General features: G+C 40.9%; 1 protein-coding gene across 1 annotated transcript in view; it reads left to right on the top strand.

Moving 5' to 3' along the window:
- Positions 1-16,511, top strand: part of LOC147029584 (transmembrane protein 198-like) — a 63,120-nt gene extending 46,609 nt beyond the window's left edge. Inside the window, exons 2-5 of the mRNA XM_085872737.1 lie at positions 6,888-7,101; positions 11,482-12,087; positions 12,456-12,610; positions 13,789-16,511. Of these exons, the coding sequence (XP_085728863.1) occupies positions 6,906-7,101; positions 11,482-12,087; positions 12,456-12,610; positions 13,789-13,932 (1,101 nt within the window). The 5' untranslated portion in view covers positions 6,888-6,905 and the 3' untranslated portion in view covers positions 13,933-16,511. The remainder of the gene's footprint in view (positions 1-6,887; positions 7,102-11,481; positions 12,088-12,455; positions 12,611-13,788) is intronic.
- The last annotated feature ends 3,394 nt before the right edge of the window (positions 16,512-19,905 follow it).

The raw sequence follows: 19,905 nt of genomic DNA, 5'->3' as shown, positions 1-19,905 counted from the left end.
TTGTTGCATTATTAATCTCGCATCAAGTCTGCACTGTGTCTGCTTTGAAAGTTGCTTGTAAAATTGCCGCACCCCACACCTCTCTCATCTTTCCCTGCATTACACACCCAATAAACCTTTGTTGTGCCACATGCTTTTCCTCGCTTATTGAAAATAAACAATTGTTGTTGAAATGTTCCCAGCTCGCCTTTGTCTTTTCCCTCATTGGTCCAGCATGGTTCGGATCCAGGTTTAGCCGGGTCTTCATTCCCAATGGTCCGTTCCTTCGAGCCGGTACGTCCTTGGCAGTGCCATTCGGCTGCATCTGATCCGGAAAGGAGATCTGATCCGGTCGAGTGATCCGGTTCGGACAAGGCGTACTGAGGGCGTGGTTCCCAGATGGTTAAACCACGTGGTTAATTAGGTAACCAGATTCACCCATAGACGAGAGGACCCAAGGCCACGCGGTTGAGTTATTGGTGTCCACGGTCGGTTAAGCGACCCACCACGTCACGGAGTTATCCGTGAGTGACGGCCTACAATTCCGAGGAGTCTGGTGGGAATCGACGTATCATGGTTGATGAAGGGAGTGGTCAAGTTTCATAGAAATTGTGTGTGTTGTTACTGAAAAGAAAGCAAATACATATTTGGGGGGACAACCCCCCTTGAATCTAATCAGAGCCAGATTTTTCTCATGTCATGAACAAACTTTGGTTGACCATGGGTGATGAAGATTGTAGTCAAGTTTCATCGGAATTGTGTTTGAGAAGAAAGCAAATATCTCTTTGGGGGGAGGGGCAACCCACCCATAAACTCCCTCCGTGAACCCCCTCAGATTCCAATTTTTTTAATGTCATGAACAAACTTTGGTACATACACGGTGATGAATGTTGTCGTCGTTTCATCAGAATCGCATGTGTAGTTTCGGAGAAGAAGAAAGTATTTGTGGACAGACGGACGGACTGACAACGTGCCATCCCATAACCCCCTCGGTACTACATTCCAGGAGAGATAAAAATTGAGTTCAACTGATATAATTAGCTCATTCAAGAAATCAGTTTTAAGCATTCTTATCTACATTTAGAAATGTGTTCTAACCCTCATGAAGATGCCTCAGAGACAATCTTAACGAACAACTAAGAAGAGCAATTTGTATACTTTCACGAAAAGCCACCCAATTCAGATCACTATGACACTCAAGAAAAGGAACAAGGCAAGTGGATGATCTGCAACATAGTGTAGCTCTTCTCGAGAGAAAAAAAAAACAAAATAACAAGAAAAAGAGCAATCAGAGATTGCAGACCCTCGCCAGGACTTGTTTTGTGTGGTGTATTTTGTGTGGCGTTTGTGTACTGGTGTGTTATGTAATTAATAAGAGACATAATTAGAACTGCCACTTTATAACTGCTGGCAGTGACGACCGGTTCAGCCATTTCAGAGGTGTTTGGTGGTTTAAAAATAATAATAATAATAAGAATAATAAAAATGACTGCCAAATCACATGACTGATATAAAAAAAAAAAATTGTGGACCATTTTATCTACAGATAACCCTCAAAATTTTTCATACTGATCAGATGTGGCATTCTTCATGTGCAATTATGACATCACAACAAAGGCACCTATGATATCAATAATAATAAAAACAAAAATCACAGATATTCCCCCATGAGGAGTACTTGCAATGTGCCAAGTTCCAATTTTTTTCCTTGGTGCAGTTTCAGACACAGAGGTCCAAAGTTTTTCCTTTTCTCCAACATGCCTGCCACAACACGTGACCTATGATGCCACAATTATCATTAAAACATTCTCCATGAGTAGTCACACCAATGGTGAAAAATTTGTCTCAATCTGACGAGAAAAACACGAAAGTTCTGTGAGGACAAACAAACAAACAAGCAGTCATAGACTGGTACTTACGAAATCATCAACTTTACCTCTGACTTTGTCCAACAAAAGCTGTCTCTGGAGAAGGTAGCGACGCAGACCAGAAGTTTCTACCACGATTGTGTACCAAACCATCAAAAATCGAATTTTTGACCTCACTGTGACCTTGACCTTTGACCGATTGTGACCAAAATCTAGTCAGCACGAGTCATCACCCTCCTGAATCACGTGGTGTAATTTGACATTGGTAACTTCTTCCGTTCGAGTTATCTGTCCCAAACCATCAAAAATCGAATATTTGACCTCACTGTGACCTTGACCTTTGACCTATTTTTACCAAAATCTAATCAGCACTAGGCATCACCCTCCTGAATCACGTGGTGTAATTTGACATTTGTAGCTTCTTCGGTTCTCGAGTTATCGTGCCTGCAAACAAACATACAAACAAGCAGTCATAGACTGGTACTTACGAAATCGTCAACTTGACCTCTGACTTTGTCTAATAAAAGCTGTTTCGAGAGAAGGTCGCGACGCAAACCAGAAGTTTCTACGATGATTCTGTACCAAACCATCAAAAATCGAATGTTTTGGATGTTTGACCTCACTGTGACCTTGACCTTTGACCGATTTTGACCAAAATCTAATCATCACTTGCCATCACCCTCCTGAATCACTGGTGTAATTTGACATTGGTAGCTTCTTCCGTTCGAGTTATCATGCCTACAAACAAACAAACAAACAAACAAACAAACAAACAGAAACGGAAGGCAACAATATACTTACGAAATCTTTAGATTTCGCAAGTAACAAACAAACGGAACCAAATGCAATATCCTCTCCTTCGGCGAGGGGAATAAGTTGTTGAGAGAAAGAGGTCAACCACCTCACGACAAGATTGTTGTCTTCATTTGTCCTCAAACAGGTTGAAATGTCTGGTTCTCCCTCACAATGGGACCTCCAACACGATATACAGGTGAGAATATATATTTTTTTTCGAGAGAATTTCATGAAGGCAGAGTTAAGTTGTACCAATAATTTGACAATGGAACGCCATAGCTTGAACATGGTGTGGGTAAATGATCGTGTTTAACACACTTCTAATGATTAGAGGTCAATATGCTCCCTGCAGAAAGGGCAGTTTTGCTTTGACCTTTATAGTGGTTGAAAACAGATGGGGAGATGTGGTTGGGAAAAGTGGGGGTGGGGTGGAGGGGGGAGAGAGAAGAGGTTGCAGGCCAATAGACACAGAAATCTTGTCAACTAGATGGTGATAGTTCATTCATAGCTTGGGAGAGTGTCTATTACGGAAAAAAAATAAAATAAATAATCACACAGACCTTCATATTGTCCATAAAACAAGAAGAGAAAGAATGAAAGTGGTGACAAGTATAACAAAATGACTACAACGTTGCATGAAGATAGACAAAGGCTCACAGGTAACAGACTGACATTGCTTTGTTATAGTTTTTTTTTTTGCAAGAGGCAAGGTAATGGAAGAGGGGGTTACGTCACATTTACAGGCATGTATTAAGCAATTCTGTTCATTTCATACCACGCTTATGATTGATCATTTATAAAGATAATGGTGCTGTAATGTTGTGGGAAATGTGGGAATGGATGGAAGGAAGGAAGACAGGAGTGACAGTGTGACTCAGCATTGGTTTCATGGTTTCCCCCACTGCTGAAGCAGCTGTTCCTCATTGTGTGTAAGTGCAGTCAGCACATGCATTGGGTCCATTTTCTTAACAATGGCCATAATATCCACAATGTAGGAAACCTTAATTGTGCCTGGCCTTGCCTGCAAGTGCATTATTCTTCCTGTGGCTGACTGGCTTGATGGAACGTAGACTGGATGGCGCCAGGGACAACTCGGTGCTGAAGCTGGATGAAATTCACAAGGAAAGCACTTCGGAAGACAACTGCAAAACAAACATATCAGTGGAACATTTTTGCTTTTAATTGATGTAACTTATTAATTTGCATATTTGAGTGTCCAACATCATAATGCCGATTTGCATCAATCAATCTAACTTTAAATGTTCTTGTGGAATTTCCTGTTGCAGATAAAGTGAAAAATTTATATACGAACCCAAAATGATTTGCATTTTCAAGGACATTGCCAGCCAGTCGTTTCCAGCACAGTAATAATAGTTTTATTGCCATGAGAATTAAGCTCGAAACGGCAAGTCTCCTCAAAGTCTAATCACAACCTGAGCATATGTTAAACACCTGCTTGAAGATCATAATTAATGTGATGTCACAAATATTAGAAAGGAGGGGGTGGGCAGAGAAGGGAAAACCCTCAATTACATATTCATGGGGCAAATGGAGGTCAAAAAAAAAAAAGAGAGAAAGCAAGAAGAGGAGGGTAGGGGGAGTGAATTAGGAAAGTGGAGAGAAGGAAAGCTAAGTTGGGAGCAAGTACGGTGAGAGAAGGAATGAGACATGTATGTATACATTGCATACAAAGGAGGTGGCCAAATATTTGCCATTTTATGTGTGTAATAAATAGCATCAACAATCACTTTTCAAATGCCTAACATAAAACCAATTCGAAAATATTTGCAATATTGGCCACCACCTGTTTGAGTTCACTTTCTTGCAAAGGCAGGTCAGCTGATCATTCCGACAGAACAATGGATGACATTCGGTCACTGTTGATGCAATCAATTTGTGACATCTTGGGATACAGATGAGGTGTGAACCTCGGACAGAGATAAATGCTGAATAATTACAAGTACTTCATCATGACACAATCACGTAATGTTGCGTTGTCGCGAATGCTTTCACATAGGGTTCCAACGTGGAAGTAGCAATCTCAATACCTGGTATGTCCACCTCTGGCAGTAATCATTGGGTTACACCTTCGTCACATTGACTGGATGAGTACTGTAATCTGAGCCTGGTGAAATCACATTCCATACCAGAATCAGCTTCTGTTTCATCACATCAAGGCTCTGTGGCTGGCTTGGCAAGGTTCAAATGCAACAATCAATTCTCTCTATCGAGTGCAGCCTGTGGCTGCTAGTTGCATCATTGGTTGGGACGTGACTATGCCGCTGGTGCAGTGTCCCCCTTACCAGTGCACTGCTACTCATTTTGCCGACCTTGGAAGGATGACAGGCTGAGTCAACCTCCTGGTGTATTAATTCAGCGGCCCAACGGGGCTTGAACTCAGGACCCTAGGATCCCAAGCCGCCACCCAAACTACTAAGCCAACACCAGGCTTAACGATCAATTATATACTAAAGATGTTCAATTGAATTTATATCTGGTGAGATGGCAAGCCATTGTGTCATGACATTAACAACGGCAATGACAAGAATGTTTCTTGTTTGCATGGCCTGTGAGCAGGAGCATTATCGTGCATAGACGATTACTGGACCATGTTTTTGAATGGGAGGCAACACATGTTGCTGGAACAACTCATTGATGCATCGATCTACCATCCAATTGCCATGGATGTGGATCAAGTTAGTGCAAAAGGTTTCAGCAAAACCACCACACATGAAGCATGTCCACAAACAAAATGTGTGGCTTCCTAGAAACTGACTGGAGAATACCACTCATTGTGTATTTTGTAGACCAGTGCCTGGCAATGATACCTTTCAAGGAGAAACGTGAATTCGTCACATTCCCATTGCCTCCTTATCCATCGGACATACTGATTTGACCACTACAAACATGCTTGGATGTGTTGCAGTGCAATTCTTGGATAATGAACAGGACGATGAACACAGATCCCTGCGGCATGGAGATGCATATTCTGCCAGTTCCAGGGAATGTGTTTGCAGTTCGCTGGGCAGTTTGAAAGTGATTGCTTAGACTCGTCATGAGAGAATGTATCAGTCCTGGGTGGAAGTCGTTATCCTTGGACATCCACTTCTTGGCATAGCTCTTGTGATTCAGTGGCTTGATAACATTTTCTGAGGTCATAAACAGTTCCTTGCCTCACGTTACAGAGCCTTGCAACATGGCAAATGGAAAATATTGGTTAAATGAGTCCAACATTTTGATTACTTACTTTTTCTGACAGTCGTGGGATTGTAATGGCTTAAATAATGCAACCAGTGTGTTTGCTTGATAATTATCCCATGTTGGTCTTTTAGAAAGACCGTTTCAAATTTGCTCAGAATGCCTCGTGTGATCTCTAAAAACCACAAGGTTCATGACTTGCATGTGTTGAATGATTATTACATGAGGCAAATACATCATGTGGAAACTTGCAGTCAAGTGTTCTACACATCCCTCGTGCTAAAAAGGCACTTGGAATGAATGCTGTTAGGGTTAGGGTTAAATAATTACATTATCTTAAATAACCTTAAATAATTACATTATCAATGCTACATGTTCGTTTTATTTTTTTTTGACAGTGGAGAGTGTAAAAAAAGTGCACCGATGTCTACTTGTCTCTCTCCTGCAAGCAATTTACAAACAGGCCTAACCATTAGCCTTGGGCCAATGTGTAAAAAAAAAACCCCCAAAAAACTAAGGGTTGTTCAGGGTATTTTCCTTTTCTGTCTTTTGATGCTTCTATAATCTATGACTATCAACAATGTAAAACACCTGCAATAATGCATGTTAAACTCCGCATGCATTGAGTTAACCTTTTAAAAACCAACATGGCGATCGCAGTCAGCTACTATTTGATCGTGGTTCATGGGACTCATTCGCGCAACTCGGCCTTATATAATATGACGTCTGATTGCTGCTGACAAATGCAAGGACTTATGGAGATTACATTTAGCATGACAAGAATTCGGTCGGTCTGTCTCTGTCTCTGTCTCTGTCTCTTTCAAGGCAAGAATTTGCAAGGTTGCTCAAATGTTAAAACCCTGATATATAGATAGCCATGTGAGACGTATCAGTCATAATTCTGTTTTCTGCTTATTTAATCCAGAAGCACTGTTCAAAATGGACTGAGGGGAAAAAAATAATATTGGAAAAGCATGTCATTATTCCCAGCCCTTTTGAATAAGCATGTTTATATGGTGAACTCATTGACACAATGTGCACTTCCAGGTTGTCAGAGCTCAATGCATGCCCAACCGCCTCAGTGCAAGGTTCGCCATGGCGACGTCCACGCCCCACACCTATAACTTCTTCAGCATGGATGACTGGGGTGATGTCGGAGCATGGAGAGACTGCAACGAAGAACCGGGAAGAGACTATCAGGCTGTGCCTGCCGCCATCTGTGCTACAAGCTGCCTCTTTGGTGTCATCTATTGCTTCTTTGGTAGGGTCATGTTTGTTGGTGACATTTCATGACTGGTAAAACATGCAATATGTTAGCGCAAATTTGACTTACTATAAACCGGATGACTTGTAGTTTTTCTCAACCATCCATTGATATTTTTTTGTTGTATTTTTTGCAAGACAAAACAACAACTTCATTCGAGACAAAACGCACAACGTTGTTGGCAGAGGATTACAATATTCACATATCACATTTTATTTTCATAAAGTCATGGGAATACGTTTGTTTGTTTTTTCCTTCAAATAGAAAATTGTTTTGAAAGTTTATGTAAGTTTTTTTAAAGTCTGCACCAGGTGACTTCTGAAACAAATATTATTTCAACGACAGGGAGTGCCACCAGTACCTGAGATAAAGTAAGTGAGCTCATTCAAATTCTGACAATTGAGCTGGTACAGCAGCGATTCACCAAGTATTGTATCATAACCTCATAACAGGTAAAGACAAATTTGAAGAAGTGAGAAAAGGAAACTGAAAGGAAATGGAAAATAAAAAAGAATATTGAAATTATCGTTGAGGGAATGGAATTAAAGCACTAAAAGGTACTGCACATAGCAAATAACGATTTAACATTTTCAGTGGAATTGTGGATAAGAGAAACCATTATGAAAATTAGTTTCAAACAAACAAGGTCTGAAAATCATTTTCCAAACATCAAGTTTAGTGATTACGCATTAATTGATAGCATGTTACAAAAGCTCACCACTTTTGTCAGCAACATGGAAATATTTCCGTTGAAAATAGAATTGGAATACCTTCATTTTAAGAGATACAGCTGGAGAGGCCCACACCATGATAGATCCTCAGGATACTCGCCATTTGTAAATGTTTCCATGGCTGAGGGCCAACTTTGGATCAGTCACCACTCCATCGCAAGGTTGTGATACAACTGAAATCGCTCACTTTGAGCAGCAATGGGTGTCGAACACACAGTGAGGGCAATGCAACATGGCTTTATGCACTCGACCAAACCACTCATAGATATATCGACAAACTTGCCTGTAGATAAACTGCCAGATCTTCAAAATACAACAGAGAAACACAGCAAGTGCACAATGTAAGGCTAATCATAAATAAAAATAACGAGGATGACACTCGACAGAGCGCATACCTCCGCCAGGCTGAACAGTTCTTGTTTTGATCTGCATCCGGACGTCAAGCAAAATCTTATCGGTTTGTTTTTGTCACCTATGCAAATCATACACCAATTTTTGTCATAACCGGTCCAAAACTTTTTGAAATATGATGCCATATCTCATTTTGTATTTGGCTCCATCTCTCAATGTTAAAGAATCAGTGAGGAAATTAAAAAGTTCTCGTGTCTGGATTTGGATCGAGAGCTTCACTAAAATAGAACAAATTCGTCCTTGTCATACACCCAACCTCTGCACAAAATTTCGTCCGAATCCATCCATAACTTTTTGAGATATCCTGCTGAGACAGACAGACAGACAGACAGAGACATGAAAACATAACCTGCATCCACCTTTGGTGGCGAAGGTAACAATAGCATACAGTTACTGATTCTGCAGGTGCGCTATCATGAGGGGAGTTTCTCGGACCCACTTCCCGGCTGATGAACCTGAAGCCGATGAGCCGCAGATAACTCCGCTTCATGATGGGTTGCTCAGGCCGAAGTCACATTTGCTCTACGGCGAGGATACGGCGGCCGTACGCCCTCTGAATTGACAGAAACGTGCCGTGGCCGCAGAGTTTCTGAGGTGGCCTCAGGGTGGCCTTACGCCGTATGGCTATATTTTACAGGCCGTAGGTGTCGCCGTGGAATTGTAACGCGGAGTTATAACTTTTTTCATTTCTACGTTCGCCGTAGCAATTCCACAAGCCGAAAAAAAACTTGTAAAAAAAAAAAAAAAATTTTACCCAGTCGTTACGTCCGTCTGGTCTTGCGTTCGCCTGAGGGCCCCCCTGCGGTCGCCTTGCGGGCACGTTGCGTCTGCCTTGAAAATTCTATGTTGCCGCAGGAACGCCCTAAGGTCACCATGTGACATCAAATCAAAGACCGTACGGCAACCCCACGTTTTCGGTCTCCACAATTTCTAAATATGCCGTACGGCTCCCTGAAAAATAAAAACATATGTGACTGCTACATTGTGTGATGGTGGAAATACTGCAGCCGCCGTATAATTGCTAATGGCCGTAGATTTTGAAGACTCCACGGCCGCCGTGGCAAATGTGACCTAGGCCTAAGCAGCCACAGATGCTATCTGAGATGCTCAATTTATTTAGGATCCAGCATCCAAATCCCGCTTTAAGTTCTGGGCAAAATAATCACCCAATATAAGGCCTGTGCTTCCCAATGTAAGCACAAAAAAAAATAACCCGGGTTCTGTGCACGAAGCAAAAACATACCTCCTGCTGATTATTCAAAATTCCTCACTACATTGGAAAATGTGGGGACATGAATACTATCCTCTAAATGGTGGAGGCTTGTAATACCCTCCCCTACTTGGAGGCGGCATGACACGAAACACATTTCCATGAATAATTTGCATGTTCCGTCCCCTTCCCCAAACCCTTCCAAGACCACTGGCAAAGATAAAAACACCCCAATACATTAATTGGTGTCATGCTGATCCTCTGAGCAAGTCTGGATGTAATTGGTCCAGAACTGGAGGAGTATCACGCGCACGCGCACACACACACACACACACACACACACACACACACACACACACACACACACACACACACACACACACACACCCATGGATTTTTATAAGGATAAACTGAGCTGCAAGGCTTGTTGCACCATTCGAGCTGTAAAGATGCTTCACCGCATAGTTTTCCTGTTAATGCCGAGCTCACGAGACTTCCTTCTTGCCGACTTCTCTGGGCCGTGTCGGACTGATTCTCTCACTCCTTGAATTGTTTCTTCAGTTCTCGCATCCGCTTCATGCCAGTTGTCATATGTGCTTTAATACAGCGCAATATTGAATTTCATGTGGGACATGTTTGCAAGCAAAATTTTGCCCGAAACAGTCTTTGAGCAATTGTAATGGAGTAGTGATTGGCAAAATAAAGCTCCACAATGGTGGCTCTGTGTTCCGCACTCCATTTGTCCATTTTTGGTTTTGATGATTGGGTTCAATTTTCCAAAGCTTCGCTTGTCACATCACCTGAAAAAAACAAAACCAGATATTTATTACAAGTTGTTGTTCATGATTAAAATGTTTTTTTCAAGTATATACCGCAGCTGTAGGATGTATACAGGGTGACAATAAATAAATAAAGGAAGACATTTTAAACTAGAAGGACACTCAATGGAGCGCATACCTCCACCACGCAATTCCTGATCCACAAGAACATATTGGGCTGTATATATCCGACACCTGCAGTATACACTTGGAAAAAAAAAATTGTAAATAATACATTAAACACTACTTACATCCACACAAACATACGTATTAATATGAACCTAACTACAGTACCTTGGTCCAAAATTGGAGATGTAATTTACCTAATGAACTACACTACTTTGATCTTAACTTCGTGGACAGAGGTCATGGAGCCGAGTACTTGGATCTCACGTAATGTGCGTCTCAGGAGAGTTTCTTCGCAAACAATTTGCCGAGTTATGCATAAACAGTTAATCGCAAGACCGGTAGTGAGCTTAATGTGGTGAAAGCCAGCTTAATCTTACCAGCAACAAAACAAATTATAATTCAGGTGTTGTGGCCTCCAAGATATACATCGTTTCAATTCACAATGTGACCCACAATCTTTTCTAAATACACTTGCAACAACAAAAACTTGCCAACGCCAGTGTGTCAAATCAAATTGCTGCAAGATCTCACTTATGTTGTACATCGATTAAATTTCACAAGCACAGCATGCCTTTATAAGTTTGAAAAATGAGATTGTGGATGTAGTGGGGGCAGGTACAGAGAGCATGACCGGTGGGAATAAACATGAAAGTATGAATTGTGGAAACACAAGACCAGTTAAAAATTTCCTCCAAAATAGCACCAAGACTGAAAGCTTCAAAACAAGAAAAGAAAGCCTTTGCATTGATTACGATGGTTTTAAGTTTTTAAAATAAACGTCGTTGGAAATGGAGATGTATGACATTGTTGGCGACATAGTTTGTGATTATAGGTCTGGGCAGTTGGTGTGTTTTCAATCACCCCATTGTACTGGCATTTACTGAATACACACATGACGTTACTGAGTCTGTAAACAATGGTGACACTTTGTATTTAAGACTTTTTTTTTTCAATTGTCTACAAAAACAAATTCCCACTGAATGATTCATCATCGCTGCTCTAAAAATCCATTTTTGGTGTGCCCTATGTAGATTTCAACACCTGCAGCAAGTTCTCATTTTCACCTCTGCCCCTTCAGGTTACCGCTGCTTCAAGGCAGTAATGTTTCTCACTGGACTGCTCTTTGGCTCAGTGCTCATATTCTTGCTCTGCTACAAGGAGCGTGTGCTCGACACAGAGCTCAGCTTGGAGGCCAGTGCAGGAATCGCACTTGCCATTGGCTTACTATGTGGGCTAGTCACCATGCTGGTCCGCACAGTAGGCCTTTTTACCACAGGTCTACAACTTGGCCTGCTTCTCGCTGCAGCATCACTAATCCTTGCCGAGCCGTATTATCGACCGTCTAGCGCTTGGGTCCCGCTTGGCCTGCTCCTGGGTACAGGCATGCTATTTGCAGTACTGACACTGCAGTGGCCAAGGCCTTTCGTTGTGTTGTCTACATCTGTCTTTGGTGCAATGATCATCACAGCTGCCGTCGACTATTTTGTGGAAATGCTGCAGTTGGCAAGGCACGCTCACGAGCGTCTACGCGTACACAGTGAGACTGCTTCTGCACACACTGCACCGACAGCTCCACTCCCTTGCTGGTACAGTTGGGCGGTACTGGCAACCTGGCCTGCACTTAGTCTCCTAGGCATCGCAATTCAATGTCGGGTAACTTCAGAGAGAGCCTCACGTGCTGAGGGTAAGATGCTCACCAGGCCTGCTTGAATTACATCTCCAATTTTGAACAGTCGGTTTTATCAAACGAATCGTTGATAAAAGTCATGTTTACACAGCCATATAAAACAAGATGCAGCTGAAGTGACCATTAGCCCTTCGCACCAGCAAAAGTTTGTTCTCTAACGAAGGGTGAAACCTCGAGGGATCAGCTGCATCTCGTGTCTCCTGGCGATTGAAGTAGTCTTGATAAAATCCACTATCTTGTCAGATGATGCAGACCGACACTAGCCTTCACGGAGATTAGTATACTGTCATCAAATTTATTCCGTTGTGCATCTCTTACCCATTTTGAAACTGACCTCCAACATTTCTCCTTCTCCAATCTTGCAGTGATCATAAGACACCGACACAAACGTGTGCACACAATGAGAATCCAACATCAGAGACAGCAACGGCCATGCAAGCGTCAGCGTCGTGCACCTGAGGGAATATACAGACGCAAGCCATGTCCCATGCGGCGTTTCAATGCAGACGTACTACCCCCGGTAACTATTACCTCTTTCTGCCGAGTTTTATTTTCTTTGGCTCCTGTACTAACATGAGGTTAAAAAACATCATTACTGCTGTAATTCACAAATTATTTGATTTATTTTAAAGTTCAGCACAATCACAACATGCTGACCAATGCTCGGGTCAAATATACCACTAATGAAACGAACAATAACAATTCAGGCAGAGATGTGGAACCCAAATTAAGAGTTGTTATCAAGGTAATCTGATCGCTAATTTTTTTCAGTTTCTGAAAGGACTGAGGAACGGGGGAAGCAAAAACATTCACTCTTCTTGGAGTTGTCCAGTTTGGGCTCGATTCTCAATGGAACAGACCTCTGGTAGCTTGAACATGTTTCTGCGTTTGAGCCTGGGGAGTAATTGCTGAAATCTATGTATTTGGATTCTTCCCAACATCTTTGTTTCTTTCACACTTATTTCTATTTTTTTCCACAATTCTCTTTATTCATTCTAATTTTGCTTTTTCTTCTCTTTCATCACTTTTACTCTCAATTTCACCCTTTCATTAATTATCTATCTCTCTAAGGAGAGGTAAACTTGCAGAAATTTTTCTGGAAGGGCCACTTGGCTGTGCCTCGTTGGGTTTGAGGGTCATGGAGTAGCGGCTGAAACCCGAATCCTATCCAGGTTCCTCCTGATGACTCCATCTTTGCTTTTTATTTCTTCGGGTTCCTTCTTGGTCTTCTGTTTGATTAAAAATTGCTCTTCAGGTATATTAACAAGCATCTCAGTCCCTGCTGTCCAATAAATGGGAACATAGAGCCAGTTTTCATATCTATATTTAGATTGTGGATTGTAAAGATCCTACAGCACGTTTTGAAAAGTGGTCTTTTTTGTGCAGGCCTCTTTTGTGAGCCTCCTTGCTTGGGGTCACCTGCATTACATGGGCATGCTGGGATGGGGGAAATGGCACAGCCATAACAATGGCATAAAGCAGTTATATATGCCTTGATTAACTTGTGACTGTACCTTCAGGTGCAGAGCACAAGTCATGCTCAACATACTTCGAGTTGATTTTCAAAGCTGTGCATCATCTGCGCAAATATACTGCACATTAGTGTGCCCAAACATTTCACAAGAGATCATCATCTGGAGACTTGTGCTTATACTACATTTCCAGCATTCTAACAACATTTTGCTTCATTCTGTGCAGAGTTACATTCAGAGTATACGGGAACAGCAACAAGATTCATCACCGAGTGGACCTCTGGAAACACACCCCCCACCCAGTGACAGTCACTATGACTGTAGCTCCATGGTTCCTCTTACATGTGCTTCTTCCTCTTCCCGTGCATAATGGCTGCACTCACCAACTCCTGGAGTCTGGTCATCAAAAGGCTCATCACACCACTTAAGCTTCAGGAGAAAAATTCACCACCCAGATGAAGTATTCCTGTAACCTCCACCACATCATGGATACAATAAGCCAAACAAAAACGACTCTAAACTAAAACGGTCTGCAATTTGAATGACTTTCATCGTTGATTGTGCTCGGCCCAGGAAGGAACAAGGCAAGGTCATTTTGGCAGTATCTGCCAACATCAATCGCCCAAACCATGCTACCTTGCACAAAACAAGGAGTCACAAATCACTCACTGTACATTACTTTCAAAGCAATTCCAGTGCAATGAACATAATGGTTGAAGCAAAGGAAAATCAGGACAGAAACTGATAATGGATCATTTCCCAGTCACACGAATGCTTTTAAAAAAATTATTTATTTTTAATAGTTTCAAATTGATACCAAATTGACTTGCTACATTCAGTATATGGTGTTTATCAATGCAAAATTGCTTTCCTGCTCATATAAGTCATGGTGAGTTGAAGTGAAACAAAAACTGTTCCGTCCCCTTCCTCGATCCTTCACCCTTCAAGTATGCGTTTATGAGCTTGGTTTAAAGTCATAAAGCCGAGGAAGTGTGAAAGATTACAATAACCAGCCTATACTGATGAATGGGTGATATTATTATTATTATTATTATTTTTAAACATTGGCATAAGGACATTTGTATTCTCTACCAGCACTTAGCTATTTGAAACATGTGTCACTCTACGCCATAAAAAGTACTCTCAGAGACGAGCAACATTTGAGAACAATGTAAAATAAATAAATTAATGAATCTCAAAAACAAACAAACAATGACCACAGCTTAAAACAATACGATGCCAATGTCTCAGACTAGTACCAAATAAACAAAAGGGGAAAATCGAAACTCCTTTAATAGAATCAGAAGCGAAGCTCCGAGGTCGTCATTGCCCAATTATAGCTTATTGACCATTTTGCAGAATGTGTTGGTTCTTCTTCCTTGAGTTAATAAGAAAAGAAAAAAAAAAAAGAGATTATTCCTTTGCAAAAAATAAAGATTGCCCTCATCTGTTGTTCAAACTATGTTTTAAATTTCACATTATGGATGGCAAGTATGACCACCCTGAGTTGTAACTGAATGATTATACGCAAAAAGTGAGGTCATGTTATAGCTTCAAAGCATGAATCTGAAGATGTAAAAAAAAAATTTTTTTGGAGAAGCAAAGTCATTTTCGATCATGTGAGAATTTGATCGATACTGCCAAATTTAGTAAGTCTTGTTTACAACAAACAAAGCATTATTAAAATGTCTACGTCACTGCCAACTGGCTTGGTAATAGTCTGCAGTGCAATCTCTGTCACAAGTCGCACAGTATTTATTTCTAATTTATTTAATATTAATTTATTGCATGTGTATAATTGTAATAGGAAAGTGTATTTTTAATAGAGGTAACAAAATTATACCTCATTTCTAAGGAGGTTGTACATGCAGGCAGGCACGCACAGACACTCTAGCGTTCGTTCTTCTTGCACTCTCCACCATAAAAGACACCTGGTTTCCCACTTGTGTGGACTGTCCTGCCTCACAATTACAATACATTATGTACAATGCACAGTGAATAAGCATCTTCTTCTTTTGTATACAGCACATGGCTGCGAGTAGCATCGTTTGCTTGGAGCACGGCTGTGCTACTGAAATAAATCGCATAATATTGCACGATGACACTATGCTTTGTCAGAGCAAAGGGTGAATCCTCATCACTCTTCACCACCTGCTCCCCCCAGTCCTCTTAAACATGATGTTTCTCCCTTTTATACAGGAGTCTGTTTACAAAATGCTCTTTTTCTCAGAGCTTTCCAGCCATATGTTATGGGCAAAGGGGAAGTCGCCATTTCACCTCCAGCTCAATGCCGGAAGTAAGGTCGGTTGTTCCAACATGCACCGAATGCGGGATGAAAATTATTATTCCCGCCAGGAGGTTTGACAAAGAAAAGGTTAATTTATCATCCTCACCATCATCAGGTCACAATTTCCATTCAATCCATTATTATTTTTTAAGTTAACTTTTGCAAGTTCATTGATTTTGTTTAAGTTTTTAAAAAAAAGCAGTTTCTTTGCATTTTTTTGTTTTGGAACAATGGGTTTTTAACTCTGACTAAACTACGAAAGGAAGAAATGTAACAACATTGTGTGGAAATGAATGAATGAATTTCATTTGTAAACACAACTCTGCACAAACTGTTGGATTTTTTTTTAACTATGGTGTTGACCTGTTCCAACCACTTTTATTTTATTTTCAACTCCTCCCTTTTGCAGTCTGTGCCAACAATCCACAATAACTGCAGTATCTCAATGTGTTATGGTCCATGTACATAGGCATCTCATACATATCGTTAATTTATTTTATTTATTAAACCCCTACCCTAATTGCTATGCGTCTCATCGAAATGCAAGTGAAAGGACAAAATGAGTGGAAGTAACGAGCAGGTTTTGAACAAAATGTGATGTGCAATTTATTGTTGTATCTCCACTTGATGGAAATAAATGTTTTGTTAAATTTAGTTTAAAACTTTCCTTGACATAACCTTTCTTGCTATTGCTGCACATACACATCCAAAAGCTCATTTCATTTTGTAATGTTAAAAGTGGCAAAATAACTTGTTTTATTTGTTTGTTTCAAGTAAAAATTGCCAAGGGAAGACACCAATTTATAACTCTGATGCAAAGGATGCAATATGAACCAATGCATGCCAAGCTGTATGATTTGCCTGTGATCAGAATGCTGCCCAAACAGTCTTAATTAAGGAATTCAGCAAAACTTTTCTGATCACTTTAATTTTGTCACTCTCGAGGCAAAATTTTACTTTTCATTTACAAAGTTACAAAAACTTTTTTTTGTAAAGGGAAATCTATTGCAAGAATGAACTACTGGAAGCATGATAATTGCACTCAGTGGAGCGCATACATCCATAAGGCTGAACAGTTTACATTTTGTATCCCACTGATGGGCTGGATCAGCATCTGGACTTCAACCAAAATCAAATCAGCTTGTTTTTGTCACCAACCCAACCTGCCCACTAAGTTCCATCTGAATCCATCGATAACTTTTTGAGATATCGTGCTATATTATCGATTTTGGCCTCACCTCTCAATGGTGAATAATCACTTTTAGAATCCTGGTATCCAGATCTGGATCTGGATCTTCACAAAAAATCGAATCAATTCGTCCTCGTCACACACCCAACCTTTCCAACGAATTTCGTCCTAATCTGTCCATAACTTTTTGAGATATCCTGCTCACAGACAAACAAGCAGAGAGGAGAGAAAACCTAACCTCCATCAGCCCACCTTAGGTGGTGGAAGTAATAACAAACAAGACCAATTAACCAGACTGAAAATAATCTGGCATCAGGCTACAATGTATGGATGGGGGGAAGAAAGTGCCTTGATGGGGTCAAAATGCGAAATGCCATTGCTGCTTCCCAACAAAAATAAATTGCTGTCTAATCACACCAGTTCGAGCAAAACCAAATTGCTCCCCAGTCGAGTCAAGTATTCTTTCTGATATATCTATTACACACCCAATGTTCCTTTTAAAGGTCCACAGAATCAGAATTTTATTTTGATGTGATAATGATTTTTAAATCATAAAGAACTGAACGTAGTTTTTAATTCTAATAGTTTTGAGGTGTTAAAGTTAATAAACCCAACCCAGCGAGTACCACCCCTAATAATTCCAGAAAACCACCATGGCCATTCCGTCATCTGTATGACGTTATCGGTGGAACGATCGTCTCAGTCTCAGCATGCAAAGGGTAATGGAAACAAAACTCACTTCAGACTCATCAGAAAGTGAATTTGACGAATAATTTTCTGATCAAGAACCTTCAGATTACGACGATAGTCAAAATCATGATGTAGAAGGTGCTGTCAGACCATAGAAGTATGAACCCGAGGTCATGAAATACCTGGAGGTCACGAAATACCTGGAGGTCACAACAATCAGGACAATGTTAAGAAAAGACTTGGCAATAACAACTGGTAAAGTAGTAAATCATAGACCTGGAACGTGGTAAATGTGAGGTTTAGTGATATTTTAATGTAACACTTCTCTGCAATTATTGTAGTAACCAGAACAGCACTCGGTAGAGCATATATCTCCGCCAAGCTGAACAGTTTACACTTTGAATCCCATCAATAGGTCAGACAAACCAAAATCTAATCGGCTTGTTCTTGTCACCTACCCAACTAATACACCAAGTTTTGTCACAATCCATCCACAACGTTTTGAAATATCATGCTATATATCATTTTTGGCCCCATTTCTCAATAATGAAGAATCACTTTAAAAAAATTTTTAATTCTCATGTCCGGATGAACAGTGCAACACAAGAAGTACAGATGATTATTACCATACTGGATGGAACTATCCTCACAATGTACATACAGTGTCCAAGTAGTGATTGAGTAACATGCAATCGGTTAATTAACACTGAACATAAATGTTCAATCACTGTTAATTGTTCAATCAGTGCTAACACCGATTGAACATAACTATCACTTCGCCATCGTCGACAGGTTGGTGGTCTCTATCTTCTTCCGCCTCATTACTGGTCTTGAAGACACTGCCTCTCCATGCCCCCAGATATCTTCAGGATGCACGTGGTCGACCAGCAAACCCCTCCTCATTAAATTTCCAAAATGCAGAAACCACTGCTCACCTCCACTTATTTATTCCTCTGTTTTCCCACTGTCTTCAATCTCATTATTCCCTCCTGGTCTTCAAGACAGCTGTTCACAAAAAATCTCAAGTCATTCCCCATCCAAAACCACAATTTTTTTTTTTACATCCATTAAACCCTACCCCTCCCAAAATTTTGCTGATGTATCCATCTTGTCCACCGCTTGCATTCTCGCCTACTCCTATAAGATACCTGCATCCCTTGTTCGTCCGTATCCAGACTTTCTTCCTCTGCCCTGCTGTTGGTGTTTCCCCTTTCTCCTGCTGTTCCCTTTGCTATGTTGTGTTCTATCTCTTCCACAATCATAGACCATGTATTGAAAAAAAAAATACAATCACCGGGGTAACAGTACTGTGTGTACACCAATAAATATACATTGATGCCGATATCATTAATGTACCGACTCTGAGCGTCATTAAATACTTGAATTTTCAAATAAATGGGGGATGAAGCAATATTGTCATTAATTGATAAATTAGTGTTACATAACGGCACTGGAAACACCTCCCTCCCCCCTGTAAAACGCTGTAATGCTTCATGGACATACACCCCCTCCCCAGAAACTCTCCGTAATACTTGGACATATCCCCCGCCCGTGTAACACTCCGTAACGTTTGGATATACACTCACACACCCTCCCCCCTGTAATGCTTGGATATACACCTCCCACACCCTCCCCCAACCCCACCCATGCGTTACGTATTTTTGAGTGGCTCCTTTTCCAAAGCTGTTCTGTCCATTTTCTTATTTTCCATTCGATTAGAATGACCTCTAATCTTTGTGGAATTAAAAGATCTCTGATCTTCGTGGGGAAAATTTGAAGCGATTAAAAGCATTTGCTTTCAATCGCTTCAAATTACTCATCCCAACCTGGGAATACAAGGCGGTGAAGGGATCGAGGGAAGTGAGAGACTGGGTTTAAGAGAGGATGTTACGATTGAGTTGAAGTATGTGAAGGTGTAAAGAAGGCAGTGGGAAAAGGAGAATAAGTGGGAGTGGATGAAGGCTCTGAGGAAAATGCGTGAAGGGGTAGAGGGGAATGGGAGAAGGGTTTGATGAATAGGTATATTAAAGGGAGTAGATTTGCAGACGTTAGCTGCAATGGGCAGTCTTGCATGCATAAGCACGCATGCACAGGCACACACAGAAGAAGAGAAGACGACAAAGCAATCTTTTGGATCTTTTGCAAGAGGAGAAGCAACATCTCGAGGAAATGCCCCC

Source organism: Eptatretus burgeri, chromosome 3 (assembly GCF_056783735.1).
Source record: "Eptatretus burgeri isolate ZD-2024b chromosome 3, Ebu_testis_v1, whole genome shotgun sequence".
Classification (NCBI taxonomy): domain Eukaryota; kingdom Metazoa; phylum Chordata; class Myxini; order Myxiniformes; family Myxinidae; genus Eptatretus; species Eptatretus burgeri.
Note: the sequence above shows the minus strand (reverse complement) of the source record. Positions and strands in the feature narration are given on the sequence as shown.